The following is a 19,237-nucleotide window of genomic DNA, read 5'->3' as shown; positions in this document are numbered from 1 at the left end:
AGCTTAAATGTGAGGAGAATTAATTCTCCAAAGGTATCCTTCATAACTTTACAAGATATTCAATTGGAAACAGAAAATCCAGGCTGGGTAGAATGCGGAGGAAATGAGTCCTTTATTTGATTAAAAGGCTGATGTGATGTTTTGCCTATTTGAAGTCAGAGGATGGTCTGGAGTATTTCACTGGATCCAGGCGTTTTCTTAAAGTCTATGTAAGCACTTGATCATAGGTTATTCAAAAAATAAATCTTGGGTAGAATTCAATTAGCATATCTTAATATTTTTAAAATAATGTTTAAGAAAATGTGAAGTGTTACAACATCAGTCAGCTCTAAAATGGAATGATGCCTGAATTATCTGCTTCCTCAATAATTTAGTAGCAGGCTATGTTAGGATTATTACATAAACAGTTGTTAGTAAAGAAATGTAATGGACAAGAAAGACTTTTTATGCTACCATCTAAGTGGATGTATAACATATAGATAGATAGATAGATAGATAGATAGATAGATAGATAGATATAGATATGTAGATATAGATAGATAGATAGAGGTAGGTAGGTAGGTAGGTAGGTAGGTAGATAGATAGATAGATAGATAGATAGATAGATATAGGTAGGTAGATAGATAGGTAGGTAGGTAGGTAGGTAGGTAGGTAGATATCTGTTACTGTAATAATACAATCAAAAGGCACTTAGACTAAATGAAATTTCAGGGACAAAAATATTTATTTAGCTTACACTTTAGGTGACAGTCCATCACTGAGGAAACTCAAGGCAGGCATTCAAACAAGTTCTTACCTCTCTCATACAGCCTAGGACCACCTGCCTAGGGAATTCAAGGGAATGGTAAGCTTCCTAGTCAACTAACAATAAAGACAATTTGTCACAGAATCCCCAGTCCCTCAGCTGGGGTTTTCCTTCTCACATGACACTAAGTTCCACTAACCTGGCCATTAAGGTTAACTAGGACAGGCTCGGAGCTTCAGCAGTTAGATGCAATGTGATGCCCAGATTTTATTTCAGTCTTTGGCATATACAGTCAGATGCTTAACACTGCCCCTTTAAGTACTGCTTTGTTATTGCTTTCTTGATTAGTTACACTGTGGTCAGAAAGCACACTGTATAACTACATAACTCTTTAACAATAGTTGAGACTTGCTTCGTGACCATTAAGTATCTCACCTCTTATAAATGTCCTTGAAGTCTTGAGAGGAGCATCTGCTCTACAGTCCTTGGGAAAAGCTGTACCCATAGCATTGTTTAAAGCCTTGGTAACTTGCCTTACTTTTTCCTAATTTAATTAGGCACTGAAAATGGAATAATAATGAAGTTGTTTAGCTCTACTAAGTTCATATATTTTTATAATGATACTAGGTAATTAAAAAGTTTACAGCTATCTAGGAATTGGAGAGATGAGTTTGATGTTAAGAGCGACTGTTGCTTCTTGCAACTGACTTTGATTTGGTTTCCCAGCATCCCCATAACACTTTACAACCATCCATAACTCTGGTTCTAAGGGATTGAATAGTCTCTTCTGGCCCCAGGGCACTAGACACGTAAGCAGTCGACAAGCACATATGCAAGAAAACAACTATGTACACTAAAAAAAAATGCTTATAACTATGTTAACACACTGGTGAGCTGACATTATCATCATGAAGTAACTGCTTAATATTTTTTGATTTAACGTTTATCTCATGTAGTGCTATGGTTTTTTGACAGCCTTTTCCTTTGTAGAAATCTTGTGTTGTATGTCTTTTTCTATTCTCTTACTTTTAAGCTTTTTATATTTATTTTTATGTGTACTAGAGTTTTCCCAGTATATATATCTATGTACCACATGTAGAAACCAGAAGAGGGTGTTGACCAGGATTGGCATTATAAACTGCCATTTGGGTATTGAAAATCAAGCCTGGCTCCTCTGGAAAAGGAGGCAGTGCTCTTAACTGCTGGGTCCTATCTTCAGCTACGCCATTCCTCTCTTTTTACTCTTAGCCTTTCTATATACTTATGTTCTTGATAGTTTTATGCCAAGTTGAACAATCATTGGGAGAACACTGAACTGAAGAAAAGATTCAACTGAAGGCAAGTCTCTAGTGCATTTATTAATTAGTGATTGATGAGAGAGAGCCCAGCCCATTGTGGGTGGGGCCATCCCAAGGCAGGGGGGCCCAAGGTATATAAGAAAGCAGGTTCCTTCACAGCATTTGCTTCAGTTCCTGCCTGGAGTTCTTGCCCTAACGTCCCTTCATCATGTACCTGTAAACAGAAATGAATTGTTTTCCTAGCTGCTTTGGTCACAGTGCTTTACCACTGCGATAGAAACCCAAAGAGAAATACCAGTGTTATATACTAGATGTGGAAAACCTGCAGCACTCACTGTAAAAGCAGAATGAAACAAGGGTGCCAGACTTTCTGCTCTTATTCAGTAGAATGCTAGTGTATTGGCTAGAGCACTAAGTCAAAAGAAATAAAACAGATACAAAGAAGAAAATAATAAAATTATTCTCATTTGCAAATAATATAATCATCTACCCAAAAAATATCCTGAAGACTCTCCCAGAAAACTTAGACATTTTCTGCAAAGTAGCAGGATACAAAGTCAACACAAAAAATCAGTAGGCTTTCTATGCATCAACCTTGGTCATGGTGTCTCTTCACAGCAATGAACCCCTAAGACAGTCTCTCCCACATCATCTCCAGCTCCCTTTGTCTTCTCTTCCTTCATGGCAGTTCATACGTGTCACCTGTAAGTTTACTTCTCTCCTATATAACAGGCACTGAGTGTTAAACATAAATAAAGGATCTATTTTATTCACACTGCCCAACGGCTCCAAACAGACAATACACACCTCATTATTTTACAGCCAATGAAGGATATCTCTCCACTGTGTCGCATATTCACATATCCCACTAAGTACTTGACATCCGCTGTTGTGATCAAGTAGGGCTTCAGTAACAGAACTTGGGATTCTTGGCCTACTCAATCTTCTATATTCTGTACCACTCCAATCTGTGGAGTCACTTTTTGTTACTAAACTGGAGTCATGTGGTTTCATCTTTTCCCTCAAAATGTGCATCTAAGTAGCAACGAGGTATTAAGATTTAACTGCTAAAACACACCCCAACTCCATCCTCTTGCCACTCCATGGCCATTCCTTAATAGCAGTCAGAAGACTCTCTGTAATTTTTTTATGTTTCTTGGTTCAATGCTGTGTGATTTTTTTGCCTCTTTCCAGCTCTCCCGTCTTCCCTCTTTACTGCCCTGCTGAGAGACGTGAGGCAAACTGGCTCCATTCCACTCTTCAAGCCCTTTATTTATGTTAAACACTCAGTACATGTTATATAGGACATGGGTAGATTGACAGGTGACACCCACTCTGAAGGAAGAGAAGACAAAGGGAGCTGGAGATGATATGGGGGACTGTCTTAGCTTGGATTACATCCTTCAAGTAAGTCAGACGTTTCAAGTCTTCTGGCCTTGTCTAGAATGCTCAGTCTTCCTGATTCGGTGCCTGAGCATCCATCCTTCAGTTCTAAACGTGTGGCTGTTAGAGAGAACAAGCAGGTGGCAGTCATTCTGAACGCTCTCTTCTGCAAGTTCCCCACCATGTCTGAAGTTCCTGAAGGGATCTTAGTGGTGGATCTCTGTTCATTGAGACACTGGACCCATGAAATTTCCTGCCTCTCACAGTAGTGAGTTTTGTTTTTATGCCTCTTAGAAAGCCTGGGTCACCAGGGCAGGAAGGTTTATAGGAGCTCTCTGGCTTCTCTGCTTTACACTGGAGGTAAAGAAACCACAGAGATATCTGTACTCTGAGCAGTGTTTACTGGGGAGTGTAATAAAGTTCTTGCCAGTACTATCAGGCAAAACTAACTTATTCACAGGTAAGGTAAAAATAGCAACCCATTTCTTCTTGCTTTGGTGTCAGCCTCCTCCTACTCTTGCCAAGGTGAAACAGATCTTATGCCTTGTTTTTCTGTAAATGGGCTTAACATTCTTTGGATTTCAACTTCTTTGTTTTCCTCCAAGACCTTAAGAAAAGCTGTGGCTTCTCTCAGGCCTGGAGGGAATGGCTCAGCCATTAAGGGCACTAGGCTGTTCTTTCAGAGGACTTGAGTTTGCTGCCCAGTACCTACATGGCTACCTGTAACTCCAGCTCTAGGGAATCCAATGCCCTCTTCTACCTCCTCCTCTCCCACATGGTGCACATAAACTCACAAAGGTTCACATGCATAAACATAAATTAAGAATAAAGTAATTTTAAATAAAAATCGCCTTACAGCCTCGAACACCGTGGGCTGAAGGACAATTCTCAAGCTGTTCTTAATTGTTTTTTATAACTAAAGACTGACACGGACCTCTGCAGCTTAAAACTGTTTGTAAAACAGCTTCTGTGATTAACTCCAGGATTTTCAGGAACTGAACATTTCATCACAAGGGCTGAAAGCTACAGACTGAACATGGTGAGGCAGGAGGATGCGAGTCCAACTAACTCACAGGGAGTCAGAGATCACAGGCCATCACACACGCTTGTCCCTGCTGGGTCGGGGCACACAAGAGAACACATAAGCCATCGAGAGAAGAGCATTTAGATACCTCAAAACAGGCAAGAGGATGTGGCAAAGGGCCTAAACAGGCGTGACAGGGTGACAACAGGTGACAATGCCATCTGTGGCTTTCCACTTCCTCGTCCCTCTCCACACTCATGTTCCAGTTTCATTCTGAGCAATTTTGGTTATTCTGTGAGTTTACTTCTTCTGCACTGAGGAATTCTTGTCAGTGCTGTTGCTTAGAGAACTTAGCCACCGTCTAACCAAGGCTTTCCCTGAACTCTCCTGAGCTACAACACACGGGCTCCTGACACACCGTTCTCAGAACATCACTGATTCCCAGATTCTTAAAACCCAGTTCAATTTTTCTTTTGGTTCTATGAATAACCCAGTACTCCTGTTTGCTTAAGTTAGTGAAAGCTAAAGTTGCTTTGGCTAAATTTCATTGCTTAGAACCCAAGAAACTACGAGGATGAAGGGTAAGTGGCCCCAGAGAAGTAGAGACCAAAGAGAGCAGGTGAGGGCACCTGAGATGCAGGTCGGGGAGGAGCATTTGCTGACAGGTGTGGAAGTGCAGACACATTTCGAGGATGTTTCTGTGTGTCCAGTTAACAAGCATTTCAATGATTAGGATGATGTTGAGTTCCCTCATGGACCTCCTTCTTCAGAAAGAAATGAGCGGCACGGAGAAGGCCCCACGGACCACTAGAAACAAGTCAAGGAGGGAAGATGACAGCAGCCTGGCCTGTTACAGTAAAACACAGCAGACAGGTGCACTGAAACTCAACTACAAATTCCAGTTATGAAACTCACTCGGACCATGCAAGCCACACGTGTAGAAAACGTAATGAACAAGATAACCCACAAAGAGAAATACAGTAGGGCACCAAGTCATGTTCTCAACAAATACCTTGGGCAACGCACAGTGCAAAGTGAGCCAGATCTACTGCAAACGCGTGAACCCAACAGTTTGTGGTTTCAGACGAAGAATCAACTGTTGGACAATCCAAAATCACATTATAAAGGCAAGTCTGACAGCCCAGGAAGACCAGTTGTTTTTTCCCAAGCTAAGGGGGTAGATTTCATTCATGATTCAGATAAGGCAGCCTCTTTTTACTCAGAGATAGTAGTGCATTATTTAATCCTTATTTAATCTGAAACTTAGCATTCTAATTCAGAGATGAGAACTCACTTAAGACTCCCTTCTAATGCACGGGTATATACATTCAGAGAGGTGCACACAGGCTTACATACATTTAAGTCCGTATTGAAGAGACTTTTGTTGCTTCTTCAAGCTATCAAATTTGTGGTTGGAAAGATGGCTCATCAGGTAAGAGCACTGGCTATTCTTGCAGAGGGCCCCAGTTTGGTTGCCAGCATCCACACCGCGGCTTATGCTATCCACAACACCAGTCTGCAGGCATCCAATGCCCTCTTCTGACCTCTGTAGGCACCAGAAACGCATGTAGCACATTTACACACACACACGGGCCAAACACTCATATAATGAAATGTAAATAAATCTCTTTAAAATTATTTTTAATAATCAGGATATAATAGCCACTCATTTTTAATGTCCCAAGATTTCCACAGTAAGTAGGCAGACTAAGAAGATGTGGAGATCCCACTGTGCTACATGTTACTACAAGGCTGCTAATTCTGCAGCCTCGGCCACTAATGATATTAAAAGAAAGACAATTTTTTGATGGACGATCCATCTATCCAGTGTGGAGGAGTTGGGTGTACAGGGACCCCAACCCCTGTCCTGGAGATGCCAGTAGTATCACTGAGTCACAATATTAAAACTCTGCCTTGCAGAGCTAGAAAGTAATGGTTCTAATATGATTTCAAGAAAATAAATACAACAGCCAGCTAGGATTCCACCCAAGCTGACGCTGATTCAGTGATTCCATTCCAAGTTGATCCAAATGCTCGCAATGGCTACAACTAGGTGAGTCCCTCTGGTGCTTGTGTGATAGTGAGCTGCCCCGTACAACAATGCACACTTCCTGTGGGTAATGAGCACACACGGGTCTCTGCACTCAGCAATGGCATTGAGTGTAAAACGCACTGCGCGTGAGGACTTCCCACGCAAAAGTAAATCTCTCAACATTTTTGTAGTAATTAAGCTGTCTGGGGCTGACTGGATGAAGTACAGTTTAAATCAATTTTATCTACTTGTTAAATGGTTTTAAGTGTAGCCACTAAGGAATTTTACATCTGTATCACAATCCCATTCAATGGCACTTTTAGTCTTGTTCCTTAACAGAGCTGATGTCAGGTTTGCGGAGCCAGAGAGGCCGTCTCCTAGGTCAGCTCATAGCTCCTTGTCGTGGTGGAAAGGCTCCTGCGTTTCTTTGGGCCAGTTGCTCTTGTTCCAGCGCTTTATCCTGAGCACTCCTAGCGGCTCTCTCCTGGCCCCTGCTTCATCCTCAGGCTGCTGCTCAGCGCTCTCCCGCACCTCTTTTTCTTTCTGACACTCCAGGTCTTTCTTCGTGGGAGCTTGAGATGTAGGAGCATCCGTCATACTCAGGAAGTCAAAGGCTGGAAGAGGAGGTTTCCAGTCCTGGGCAGATAAGACGGCTGGGGCAAAGAGACAACCAAGAGTTTCAGGGACTGGCAGAGATGAAACTGTCTGTAGGAGAGCCTCACCAGCCTTCTCCACCTGGGTCTCTGTGGTAACCTAAGGACGCCATATGCACGCAGAGGCCAGAAGAGAAGCCCGTGTACTGCGCTCTATCTTAGAGTTTTGAGAGAGTCTCTCACTAAACATGAAGCTTACTATTTTGGCTGGCCAGCCAGCTCCCCGAATCTGCCTGCCTCCACGACTCAGCACTCGGGTTACAGGTAAAAGCAGCCATGTTCATCTTTCCTGCAGGTACAGGGATCCGAACTCAATCTTGCTTTTACAACAAGCACTGAAGAATCTCCCCAGCCTCTATTTTCATATTTTAGCATTATATCCATACTCTACTTACTTTTAATATAGTGATTTTTAAAAATTATCTCATTGGATATTCTCTGTATTTACATTTCAAATGTTATCCCCTTTCTTTCTCCTCCCATCCCTCCCCCTCCACTTGCTTCCATGAAGGTGCTCCCTCTCCCAACCACGCTCTCCCACCTCAGTGCCTTGGCATTCCCTTGCACTGGGAAAACGTGCCTTCACTGGACCTATTCCCCAATGAGAAGCATTAATCCATTCATGAGGACTCCAACCTTACAACCTAATATCACTTACTAGGACTCACCAACACTTCCAAATACTGGTCAAATTTCAATCTGTGTTTCAAAGGAGACAAGCCACACAAGAAGGGTATTTACTATAATTGAAACTAGTTATAGTTAAATTAAAGATTCAGGCATGGTGGTGAACACCTTTAGTCCCAGCACTCTGGAGGCAGAGGCTGGTGGATCTTTGTGAGTTCGAGGCCAGCCTGGTATACAGAGCAAGTTCGAGGACAGCCAGGGCTATACAGAAAAATACTGTCTCCAAAAATTTTTTAAAAAAATTAAATTTAGAAAAGGTAATTTACAGAATTGATCAGAAGAAAGCAGCCACTCATAAAGTCGTCATTAGAGCGTAGGGGTATGACTCAGTGACTCAGAGCACTTGCTACTCCTGCAGAGGACCTGGGTTTGATTTCCAGTGCCCACACTGGGTGGCTTACTCAAGTTCCGGGGAACTCGACCCCTCTGCTACTTTCTGAGGGCTCCTGTTCGCATATAGTGCACATACATACGTTCTCTTACAGGCACAGAGTAATGAGAATTCATCTGTACCTGTCACATTCTTTCAGTTGACTGCCCTTAGAACTACAGGCTCCATCCATTCTGGTCTTGTCCTCCTAACAAGTAAACTGCTTTAATTGTATTTTCTTTATTTATAGACATGAGGTCTCATTGTGTAGACCAGGCTGGCCTCAAGCTCACAGAGATCCACCTGCCTCTGCCTCCCTATGCTGGATTAAAGGCGTGTGCTACCACATCTGGTAAACATTTTTTTACTGTGTGTACACTTGTGTTCTGACAAGTCTTACATCAACTTAACAGAGGCTGAAGCAATCGTGGAGAAGGGAACCTCAATAGAGAAAATGCCTGCATAAGCTCAGGCTACAGGCAGACCTGTAGGGCATTTTCTTAATTGGTAGAAACCTCCCCACAACCTTGGCATCCAGATTCCTAACCTGCTGGAATTCCTTCCTGACGTCCTTCACTGACGGTCCATGATGTGGAAGTGCAAAAGAAACCCTTTCTTCCCCATGCTGTGTGATCATGGTAGTAATCACAGCACAAGAAACCCTAACTGTGTGTGAATACATGTGTGTGTATGAGTGTTCGTGTGTGTGTGTGTGTGTGTGTGTGAGTGTATGTATGTGTGTGTAAGTGTGTGTGTGAGTGTGTGAGTGTGTGTATGTGTGTGTGTATATGTGTATGAGTGTGTGTATGTGTGGGTATGTATGTGTATGTGTGTGTGTATGTATGTGTATGTGTATGTGTGAGTGTGTGAGTGTGTGTATGTGTGTGAGTGTGTGTGTATGTGTGTGTGTGTATATGTGTGTGAGTGTGTGTATGTGTGGGTATGTATGTGTATGTGTATGTGTGAGTGTGTGAGTGTGTGTATGTGTGTGAGTGTGTGTGTATGTGAGTGTGTGTATGTGTGTGAGTATATGTGTATGTGTGTGTATGTGTGTGTGAGTGTGTGTGTATGTATGTATGTATGTGTGTGTATGTGTGTGTGCATGTGTGTGAGTGTGTGTGAGTGTATGTGTATGTGTGTGTATGTGTGTGTGAGTGTGTGTGTATGTATGTATGTATGTGTGTGTATGTGTGTGCATGTGTGTGAGTGTGTGTGTATGTATGTGTGTGCGCATATGTGTGTGAGTGTGTGTGTGTATGTATGTGTGTGTGAGTGTGTGTGTGTGTGTATGTGTGTGTGTACATGTGTGTATGCACATGGAGCCAGGCCAGAAGTAAGCCATGGTGGCCATGGTGTCTTCCTCAGTTACTTGGATCAGGGTCTGGTAACCTGAGCTCCCTGGCTGAGCTATCCACAGGTCTGTTCACGTCTGACATGCAGCTATGCACTCCAGTAGGGCTACCATCCTGTTCTAAAATGTGAGCGCTGAAGACCAGACTCAGGCCCTCGCTCTCTCGCTCCTGCACAGCAAGAGCTTTACCAAGGAAACTATTTCCCCGGCTTCGAAAAGTAACGATTTCTATGAATCTTTCTGGAAAAATAGATTTAACATTGTTACTCATACTAGCAATGCCTTAATCTTGAAGCATTTTCTGTTTTTAGGTCAATATCTTTTTCCACGCAGTTTATGAAAACAAGTCTATTTTTAGAGTTAATTATAGACAAGTAATAATTTTAAAGTGTCATGGAGTCAACTGAACTATAAATACACAACGATTACATAATTTCGTTTAGATGAGTGTCATGCAGCAAATCTTCACATCACTTCTAAGTTCTGGTCATGGTAGAGGATGACAGAGTCTGGAGAATGGAGACAGGATGTCATTATCAAACTCCTCCCCTTGATGCTCACTGACCTGTGCAGAAGAGGAGGGAGAAGACCTAAGAGCCAGAGGGGACAGATGCACAGATGAACTGGCAGACTGACAATGTGCAGAGGCCTGCACAAGTTCAAGCCCACAAAATCCCAGCACAGAGACGGGGGAATGGATAAAAGTTCCATCCCCGATCAGGAAGCTCTCTGCAACTGACAGTGCGGTGCCACTGGGCTTACCGGCCACACTCTATGGCAGCCTCAAGTGAGGAGTTTGTCCAAATCAAAATGGACTCCATGGTTTGCTTTGCTTTGTTTTAGTATCTTTCATCTTACTAGGTTTTATTTTTCTATTTTGCTATTATTATTGTTTGTTGGTTGGTTTGTTGAGTTTTTCTTTCTTGTGGGGGGAGCAGAGAGAGAGAGAACATGGAGTTAGGAGGATACAGAATTGGAAGGATCTGGGAGGTCTTGAAGAAAAAGTAGGGTCAAAACACATGGTATGAAATATTTTAAATAATACTAGTCATTAGAAGAGAAAGACTGATTAAAGTTGATAACATCATGTAAATTAGCTAACCAAAGAATCTACTAAAACATTTAGTTGACCTAATTAAAATATTTTAAAGAAATAAACTATATAAATAAGCATTATGATGTAAGCTTTTAAAAACAAGCTGTGATGGGAGAATTTGGGCATAAAGATGGCACAACAGATTTTCACTTTGGCTGGTCAATGTTCTCTAACTGGCAGGCAGGCTTTTTAACTAGATATACCACAAGACTCACATGTCTGCAGATACTGGCAATGTACAGACAACACGGATTCAAACATCAGTGTTCAAAAAGAAGAGGCCTTAGTGGGTGAGTTGGTCTCCATTCAAAATTTTAGGAGTCCAGACTGCTCATCTTTATCAGTTATGATTAACACTTAAAACTTATGCAACAGAATATAGAATTATATGTACTCAAAGAAACAGAAAACTTACTGATGGGATTTTCTAGTCCCGCTTGTACATTTTTAAGCCACAACACAAGGCTTTGTTCCGTTATAGACTGGGATGAAGGAAATGCATATACTTGGCCACCCAAATGCAGATTCACCAAAAGCAGCTGAGGAAGTGGCGGCGGAAGGCCGAAATACGCCTTCAAGATGCCCCTCCCCACTGGAGTGTTCTTTCTGCAAGAAGGGATGGTTGAGTGTGTTAATCCTCCCTTCTGTGACAACAAAGAAGAAAACAGGCATTTACAGAGCATACGCTTCAATCTTCAGGCTGCCGGAAAGCTTACGAAAAGACTTCACCAAAACAAGAGACGTACGTTATAGTAGCGATCAAGCTCTTCCGAAGGGTCTGTGATATGGGCAGTCTATCAGGACAGGAACGAAGGGCAGCCAGTGACTGACTACGCACCAGCACAGGCTTGACACGGTCAGTAGGTTCTCCTTCAGGTTAGCTAAGTACCTCACTGTCAGCCCCAAACTGAGCTCTGTAAGCCTAACAGGATGCTTCCTGTTACAAACATTTCTTTCCCCTACCACTGTCCCTATCCTTGGCAAAGGAGGAATGTTAATTACACATTAAAGATGTAAAACTGTAACTACATTCCCACACGTTAAAGAAGCCTAGCCTCCTGATGCAGCCCACGTCCCATTATATAAAACACTAGTTTAGATCCCTACAGTGGAAGTTACCTCGGCAAACTCTCCCTCAAGAGTGAGATGTAATGTTAATAAGACTCCACAACAAAAATGTTTACTGCCCATGTTTCTTGCTTTTCAACTGTTTACAAAAGCATATCTTTTATCTGTGAGTCTGAACAAGGGTCATTTGTGCACATGTGAGCTGTGCACACAGACATCTAATGAAGCACCAGTGATTCCTCTAGAAAACATGCTAAAAACAACCGCAAAGGGATGCCTTCTCTGATGCTATTGGGTGACTTTCACCACACAGACAAACAGTCCGAAGTTTGTAAACATCATGGTGCTTACTTATTTGCAAACTGTTTTCAATGAACATCAACTACTTTTTGAAATCAGGAAATACTGCGTACAGTATTTAGGATAACAAGTCTAAACAAGGTCATCTTTGAACTTGCCTGAGGAAACTAGTTATAAAACTTTCATGATGGTGTAATTAGTTCCCTGTTAACTCAAAGGTTGTAGAATTTCACATCCTGATGAAAATGTGATAATTCTACTTCCTTCATGTGACTCTTGAACTCAAGAGTGCTGGGATGTTAGGCAGACACCACACCACAGGCTCTTAGAGCAGAGCAAAACCATACAATATATACTCACAGATTTAACCAGCAAGGGGTAAATGAATCCAACTGCTTCTGCCTCACCAGTGCCAGGACTGTGTTCCTATGCTGAGGGTTTATGCTGCCATCACTGAACAAGATAAGTAACGGTCTCTGAAATCTTAGATATGCAGGAAGATTTTCCACAGTGATTTCTGGCTGTTTAAAAAAAAAAAAAATCAAAATCCCTCACACAAAAACTTGGACATGACACAGAATAAAGTAGACACAATGCTCAAATCATTCATGTGATTTTAGTTTATAAAGTTCACACATATTCTTTAAGAGATTTGACCACAGTAAACAAATCTTTAAAAAATTCTTATTTAATCCTACATCATAGTAATGAGTTATAGTCAAAATAAAATTACTAATGGACTTTAAGAAGACAGTAGATGCTATCTCTTTAATAACAGGGAAGCCTACTAGAGGTAAAAACATAAGCTAAACCTGAAATTACAGCCTTTTCCCCACTATCCATGATTAGCTTACTTTTTCCAAACATACGAATTTTTGGATGTTTAAAACAATTAAAGATGTAATAAACAAGCCGCAAAGCCAACCTTACCGCTTCTGGGTTTAAAACAAATGAACGGAATTTAGTGAGTAAGAAATCTGATTTATTTTTTTTACCATTCTTGTTACTGTTTTACGAGAGTATCCTGCAGTAGTACAGTGCCCTCTGAAGGCATCTGTGAGCTAGAAACATCATCGTTCTGATGGGAAATGTTCCCAGAGGCTCAGGGGGGAAGGAAAATGTCTACCAGCCAGATTCTGATTTCACTGGGTCACTAGAAACCCTCACCAATAACTTGACGTTTTAAAATAATGCCAGCAACCTTTACACGAGCTGGCATATACCTTTCCCTTCCCTCTGTCAGTCACTCCTCATTCTCACAATAATCACCTCAGATTTTCCTACATCACAAGTCCAATCCTACACCTGCTTCTTCAAATGCCCTGGCTGGCCTTCTGTCTACTGTCTGTCTCTTACACAGGTGACATCCCTCCTAAATGATGACAGACCTCACGAGGCCCCAGAAACACGAGATGCAGGTGACTTCTGCTCATCTCATTCACTAAGCATAAGAAGCTGACATGTAAGGAACTTCCTGAGAGAGGTGTTCAAACGGCTGTGATCCTTCAACACTGTTCATTTTCCACAGCTACGGACAAGGTAGGGGACCGCGTGCTGCGAGGAAGTGTCATTTTGATATAGTCCCTGTGTAAAGAGTAAGATCCTGACAGGCTGGGTGTATACTCCAGCAGAGCTACAGACACTGAGAGGTAATATCAGGATAGACAGAGAACTGTCACAGCTACATGTGGGGCACCAGCGGAAGGATGACAGTGTAGGGAAGGCAAGAGGCAAGCACAGCGGCAGGACCGGACAGGGATGCCTCAGCCAGTGAACCGCAGATTTTGTGTCAGATTACTGATGTGGATAAACCAGACTGTAGGAGGGCTGTGGTTGAAATTAAAGGAAGGCATATACAAGGCCTGTGACTGGACGAGAGAGAAAAAAGACAGGTGGGAACAGAGTATTTGGAAAGAAGAGAGAACAGAGGGGCAAGATGGAGGACAAAGATGAACCATCTCCACGTGGCTCTGCATAGCCACAGGTAGATATGAATACCTTATAAGGGATGGATTGTCATAAGACAGTTTGTCTTATCTACGTGGGCAGATTTGTGTGGACATTTTGTGGCTTGTAAATTTACTGAGATAATCTGACATAAAACCATTGCTGAACTACAAGTTACTGGAGTATTGAATTTGTCAGGCTGGCTGGCTGGAGTGTGGGCAGAGGATGGCTAGCAAAGAGGGCGGTTGCTGGGACCAGTGAATATAACATGTTAGTTCCATGGGGCTGGAGCTACTGTGGAATAGAGCACAGAACAGCTCCACTTTGATATTTACCGCACAGAGGATGACTGAATAGAATAGGATTTAGGAGAACAAAGGCCAGTGACAGACACTCTCCTTTCCCGAATCAGTCAAGAAAGAAAGACGGAGCTGCTGAAAAATGACAACTGTCCACCAATAGGGAACTGGTTAATTAAACACAGAGCATTAACACAACTGAGTATTCGGCAGCTATTAAAAATTAGCATTTATGTATTTTCCCTTCCTGAAAATATACTTAATATATGAAGAGACAAATAATTGTTTTTAAATTTTGGAGAAATATATTCTCAAGTTTAAACCTGGAGAAGTTGCAGTTGAGTCTAAATTCCTTCCCTGTTACTTTTGTATTATTTGAAAAAAATACAAAGTTACTATACTATGCATATGTTGAAATAGCATTTCTTTAACAACAATATACAATATACTCACAAATTGCTCCAGTGGTGCATTTGCTAGGATCTGAAGCATGTCTTGTACCGGGGTGGTGTCTAATGGGACACTCTCTATTCTACCTTCTTTGGGCCTGGCCAACAGCAGGGCTGGGAGAGTTGTAGCATATTTATTTGACCTATGAAGAAATATACTATTAAAATTTATAACCAAGTCAGCAAAAGCATGAACAAGCACTCTACTACCTCCCACGGGAGGCAACAGGGCTAGCAGTTGAGATGGTATACACTGCAATCCTCACGACAAGAACTGAGAAAAGGTGGCCATGAGTTCAAGACCAACCCAAGCTATACACAGAGGCACTGTCTCAAACAACACCAAAGTATAAACATGTTAAAAGCCCTAGGGCTAAGGAGAAATTTTACTCAATTTCCAGACATTTTTCCTGTTAGGCTATCTGAGAATGTTCAGTAGTATTGACAATCTGAAAGAAAATGACAATAATCTAAAGACGTCTTCTCTACAACTTGCCCTGAGGAAAATGTCTACGTTCCAGTCTCCATCTGCGCCCAGAGCTAGGGACATGCCACTGCCATCATGACCCACAACCTGCCTACTGAAAGCTGATCACCCAGGAGCCCTCTCACTCATAAACCCTCAGGCTCACAGGCCCACAGGAGAGACAAGCTCCAGTCACTGACAACAAGACGAACTACCATCACAGATAACAAGATGGCAAGAGACAAGCCCAAGAACCTAAGCAACAGAAACCAGAAAAACCTGGCAACATCAGAACCCATTTCTCCCATCACAGCAAGTAGTGAATATCCCAACACACCAGAAAAACAAGATTTGGACTTAAAATCATACTTAATGATGATGATGGAGCCCCTCAAGAAGCACATGAATAACTCCCTTAAGGAAATACAGGAGAACCAGGAGAACACATGTAAACAAGTAGAAGCCCTTAAAGAGGAAACACAAAAATCCCTTAAACAGCTACAGGAAAACCACAGCCAAACAGGTGAAAGAATTGACCAAACCATCCGGGATCTAAAAATGAAAATAGAAACAATAAAGAAATCACAAAAAGACACAACCCTGGAGATAAAATACCTAGGAAAAAGATCAGGAGTCATAGATGCAAATATCACCAACAGAATACAAGAGATGGAAGAGAGAATCTCAGGGGCAGATGATACCATAGAAAACATTAACACTATAGTCAAAGGAAATGCAAAAAGCATAAAGCTTCTAACCCAAAACATACAGGACACAATGAGAAGACCAAACCTAAGGATAATACGTGTAGAAAAGAGCAAAGATTCCCAACTTAAAGGACCAGTAAATACCTTCAACGAAGTTATAGACGAAAACTTACCTAAGCTAAAGAAAGAGATGCCCATGAACATAAAAGAAGCCTATAAACTCCAAATAGATTGGACCAGAAAAGGAATTCCTCATGTCACATAATAGTCAAAACACCAAATGCATACACACATAAAAGAATATTAAAAGCAGTAAGGGAATCAAGTAACATATAAAGGTAGACCTATAAGAATTACACCAGACTTCTCAACAGAGACTATAAAGGCTAAAAGATCATGGGCAGATGAAATATAGTCCCTAAGAGAACACAAATGTCAGCCAAGGCTACTATATCCAGAAAAACTCTCAATTAACATAGATGGAGAAACCAAGATATTCCATGACAAAAACAAATTTACACAGTATCTTTCCATAAATCCAGCCCTACAAAGGACAAAAGATGGAAAACTCCAATACAAGAAGAGAAACCACACCCTAGGAAAAGAAATCTTCTTGCAAAAAGCCCCCCCCAAAAAAAGATAGCCACACAAACATAATTCTACCTCTAACAACAAAAATAACAGAAAACAAAAATCACTATTCCTTAATATCTCTCAACTTCAATGGACTCGATTCCCCAATAAAAAGACATAGAATAACAGACTGGATACTTAAACAGGACTCAGCATTTTGCTGCACACAGGAAACTCATTTCAGTGACAAAGACAGACACTACCTCAGAGTAAGTGACTGGGAAAATTTTTTCCAAGCAAATGGTCCCAAGAAACAAGCTGGAGTAGCAATTTAAATATCGAATAAAATAGATTTTCAACCAAAAGTTATTTTAAAAAAAGATAAGGAAGGACACTTCATACACATCAAAGGAAAAATCTATCAAGATGAATTCTCAATTGTGAATATCTATGCTCCAAATGCAAGGGCACCTACATTCATTAAAAAAAAAAAAAAAAAAACTTTACTAAAGCTCAAAGCATACATTGCAACACATAAAATAATAGTGGGAGATTTCAACCCCACTCTCATCAAAAGATCATTGAAGCAGAAACTGAACAGAGACACAGTGAAATTAACAGAAGTTATGAACCAAATGAATTTAACAGATATCTATAGAATATTTCATCCTAAAACAAAAATAAATACACCTTCTTCTCAGCACTCAAGGTAGCTTCTCCAAATTTGACCATATAATTGGCCACAAAACAGGCCTCAAGCAACACAAGAAGATTGAAATGCTCCCATGCATCCTATCAGATCACCATGGACTAAGGCCGGTCTTCAATATCAACAAAAAGCTGAACAAACTTGGTCAAGGAAGAAATAAAGAAAGAAATCAAAGACTTTTTAGAATTTAATGAAAATGAAGGCACAACATACCCAAACTTATGGGACACAAACAATGCAGTGCTAAGAGGAAAACGCATAGATCTGAGCACCTCCAAAAAGTAACTGGAGAGAGCATACACTAGCAGCTTGACAGCACAGCTGAAAGCTCTAGAACAAAAAGAACTATACAAAGTATAAACAAATCAGGAGTTGGTTTTATGAGATAATCAACCAGATAAATAAACCCTTAGTCAGACTAACCAGAGTGCACAGAGACAGTCCCTAAATTAAAAAATCAGAAATGAAAAGAAAGACATAACAACAGAAACTGACAAAATTCAAGAAATCACCAGATCCTACTACAAAATCCCATGCTCAACAAAACTGAAAAATCTAGAAGAAATGGACAATTTTCTAGACAGATACCAGGTACCAAAGTTAAATCTGGATCAGAAAAACCATCTAAACTGTCGAAAAAGTCTCCCAACCAAAAAAACCCAGGACCAGATAGGTTTAGTGCAGAACTCTATCAGACTGTCATAGAGGACCTAATACCAACACTCTTCTAACTATTTCACAAAATAAAATAGAAGGAACACTACCCAACTCATTTTATTAAGCCACAAATACCCTTATACCAAAACCACACAAAGACCCTACAAAAAATAGAACTTCAGATCAATTTCCTTCATGAACATTAACGCAAAAATACTCAATAATATTCTTGCAAACAAAATTCAAGAACCCATCAAAACAATCATTTACCATGATCAAATAGGCTTCATCCAAGGGATGCAGGAATGGTTCAATATATGAAAATTCATCAATGTAATCCACTATATAAACAAACTCAGAAAAAACATGATCTTCTCATTAGATTCTGAGAAAGCATTTGACAAAAATTAACACCCGTTCATGTTTAAAGTCTTGGAAAGATCAGGAATTCAAGGGTCACACTTAAACATAGTAAAAGCAATATACAGCAAACCAGTAGCCAACATCAAACTAAATGGTGTGAAACCTGAAGCAATCCAACTAAAATCAGGGACTAGACAAGGCTGCCTACTCTCTCCCTACCTATTCAATATAGTACTGGAAGTACTAGCCAGATCAATTAGAGAGCAAAAAAAGGTTAAAGGGATATAAATTGAAAAGAAAAAAGTTGAAATATCACTATTTACAGATGATATGATATTATTTTAAATGACCCTGAAAATTCCACCAGAGAACTCCTAAACTTGATAAACAACTTCAGCAAAGTGGTTGGCTATAAAATTAACTCAAACAAATCAGTAGCCTTCCTCTATTCAAAGGACAAACAGGCTGAGAAAGAAATTAGGGAAATGACACCCTTCACAGTCGTCACAAATAATATAAAATACCTTGGTGTGACTCTAACCAAGCAAGTGAAGGATCTGTATGATAAGAACTTCAAGTCTCTGAAAAAAAGAAATTTGAAGAAGATGGAAAGATTTCCCAGCTCATGGATTGGAAGGATTAATATAGTAAAAATGGCCATCTTGATAGAAGCAATCTAGAGATTCAATACAATCCTTATCAAAATTCTAACTCAATCCTTATCTTAAAAGAGTTGGAAAGAGCATTTTGCAAATTTATTTAGAATAACAAAAAAAACAGGATAGTGAAAACTATTCTCAACAACAAAGAACTTCTGGGAAATCATCATATATCAATCTGTATCACAGATCAACTGTGATACAAACTGCATGGTATTGGTGTCGAGACAGGCAGGTAGATCAATGGAATAGAATTGAAGACCCAGAAAGGAACCCACACACATACGGTAACTTATTCTTTGACAAAGGAGCTAAAAACATTTAATGGAAAAAAAGACAGCATAGTCAACAAATGGTGCTGGTTCAACTGGCAGTCAGCATGCAGAAGAATGCAAATCGAT

General features: G+C 40.7%; 1 protein-coding gene across 3 annotated transcripts in view; it reads right to left on the bottom strand.

The window, feature by feature from the left end:
* Positions 1 to 6,117: 6,117 nt before the first annotated feature.
* Positions 6,118 to 19,237, bottom strand: part of TXNDC16 (thioredoxin domain containing 16) — a 77,427-nt gene continuing 64,307 nt past the window's right edge. For all 3 annotated transcript variants that reach the window (XM_080917324.1, XM_080917325.1, XM_080917326.1), the window contains exons 17-20: positions 14,707 to 14,845; positions 12,368 to 12,528; positions 11,055 to 11,245; positions 6,118 to 7,135 (exon numbers count right to left, since the gene is read on the bottom strand). In XM_080917324.1, the coding sequence (XP_080773450.1) occupies positions 6,870 to 7,135; positions 11,055 to 11,245; positions 12,368 to 12,528; positions 14,707 to 14,845 (757 nt within the window). In that variant the 3' untranslated portion in view covers positions 6,118 to 6,869. The remainder of the gene's footprint in view (positions 7,136 to 11,054; positions 11,246 to 12,367; positions 12,529 to 14,706; positions 14,846 to 19,237) is intronic.

This window comes from Micromys minutus (genome assembly GCF_963924665.1).
Source record: "Micromys minutus genome assembly, chromosome: 5".
NCBI classification, from domain to species: Eukaryota; Metazoa; Chordata; class Mammalia; order Rodentia; family Muridae; genus Micromys; species Micromys minutus.
This window is presented reverse-complemented; position numbering and strand designations above follow the sequence as displayed.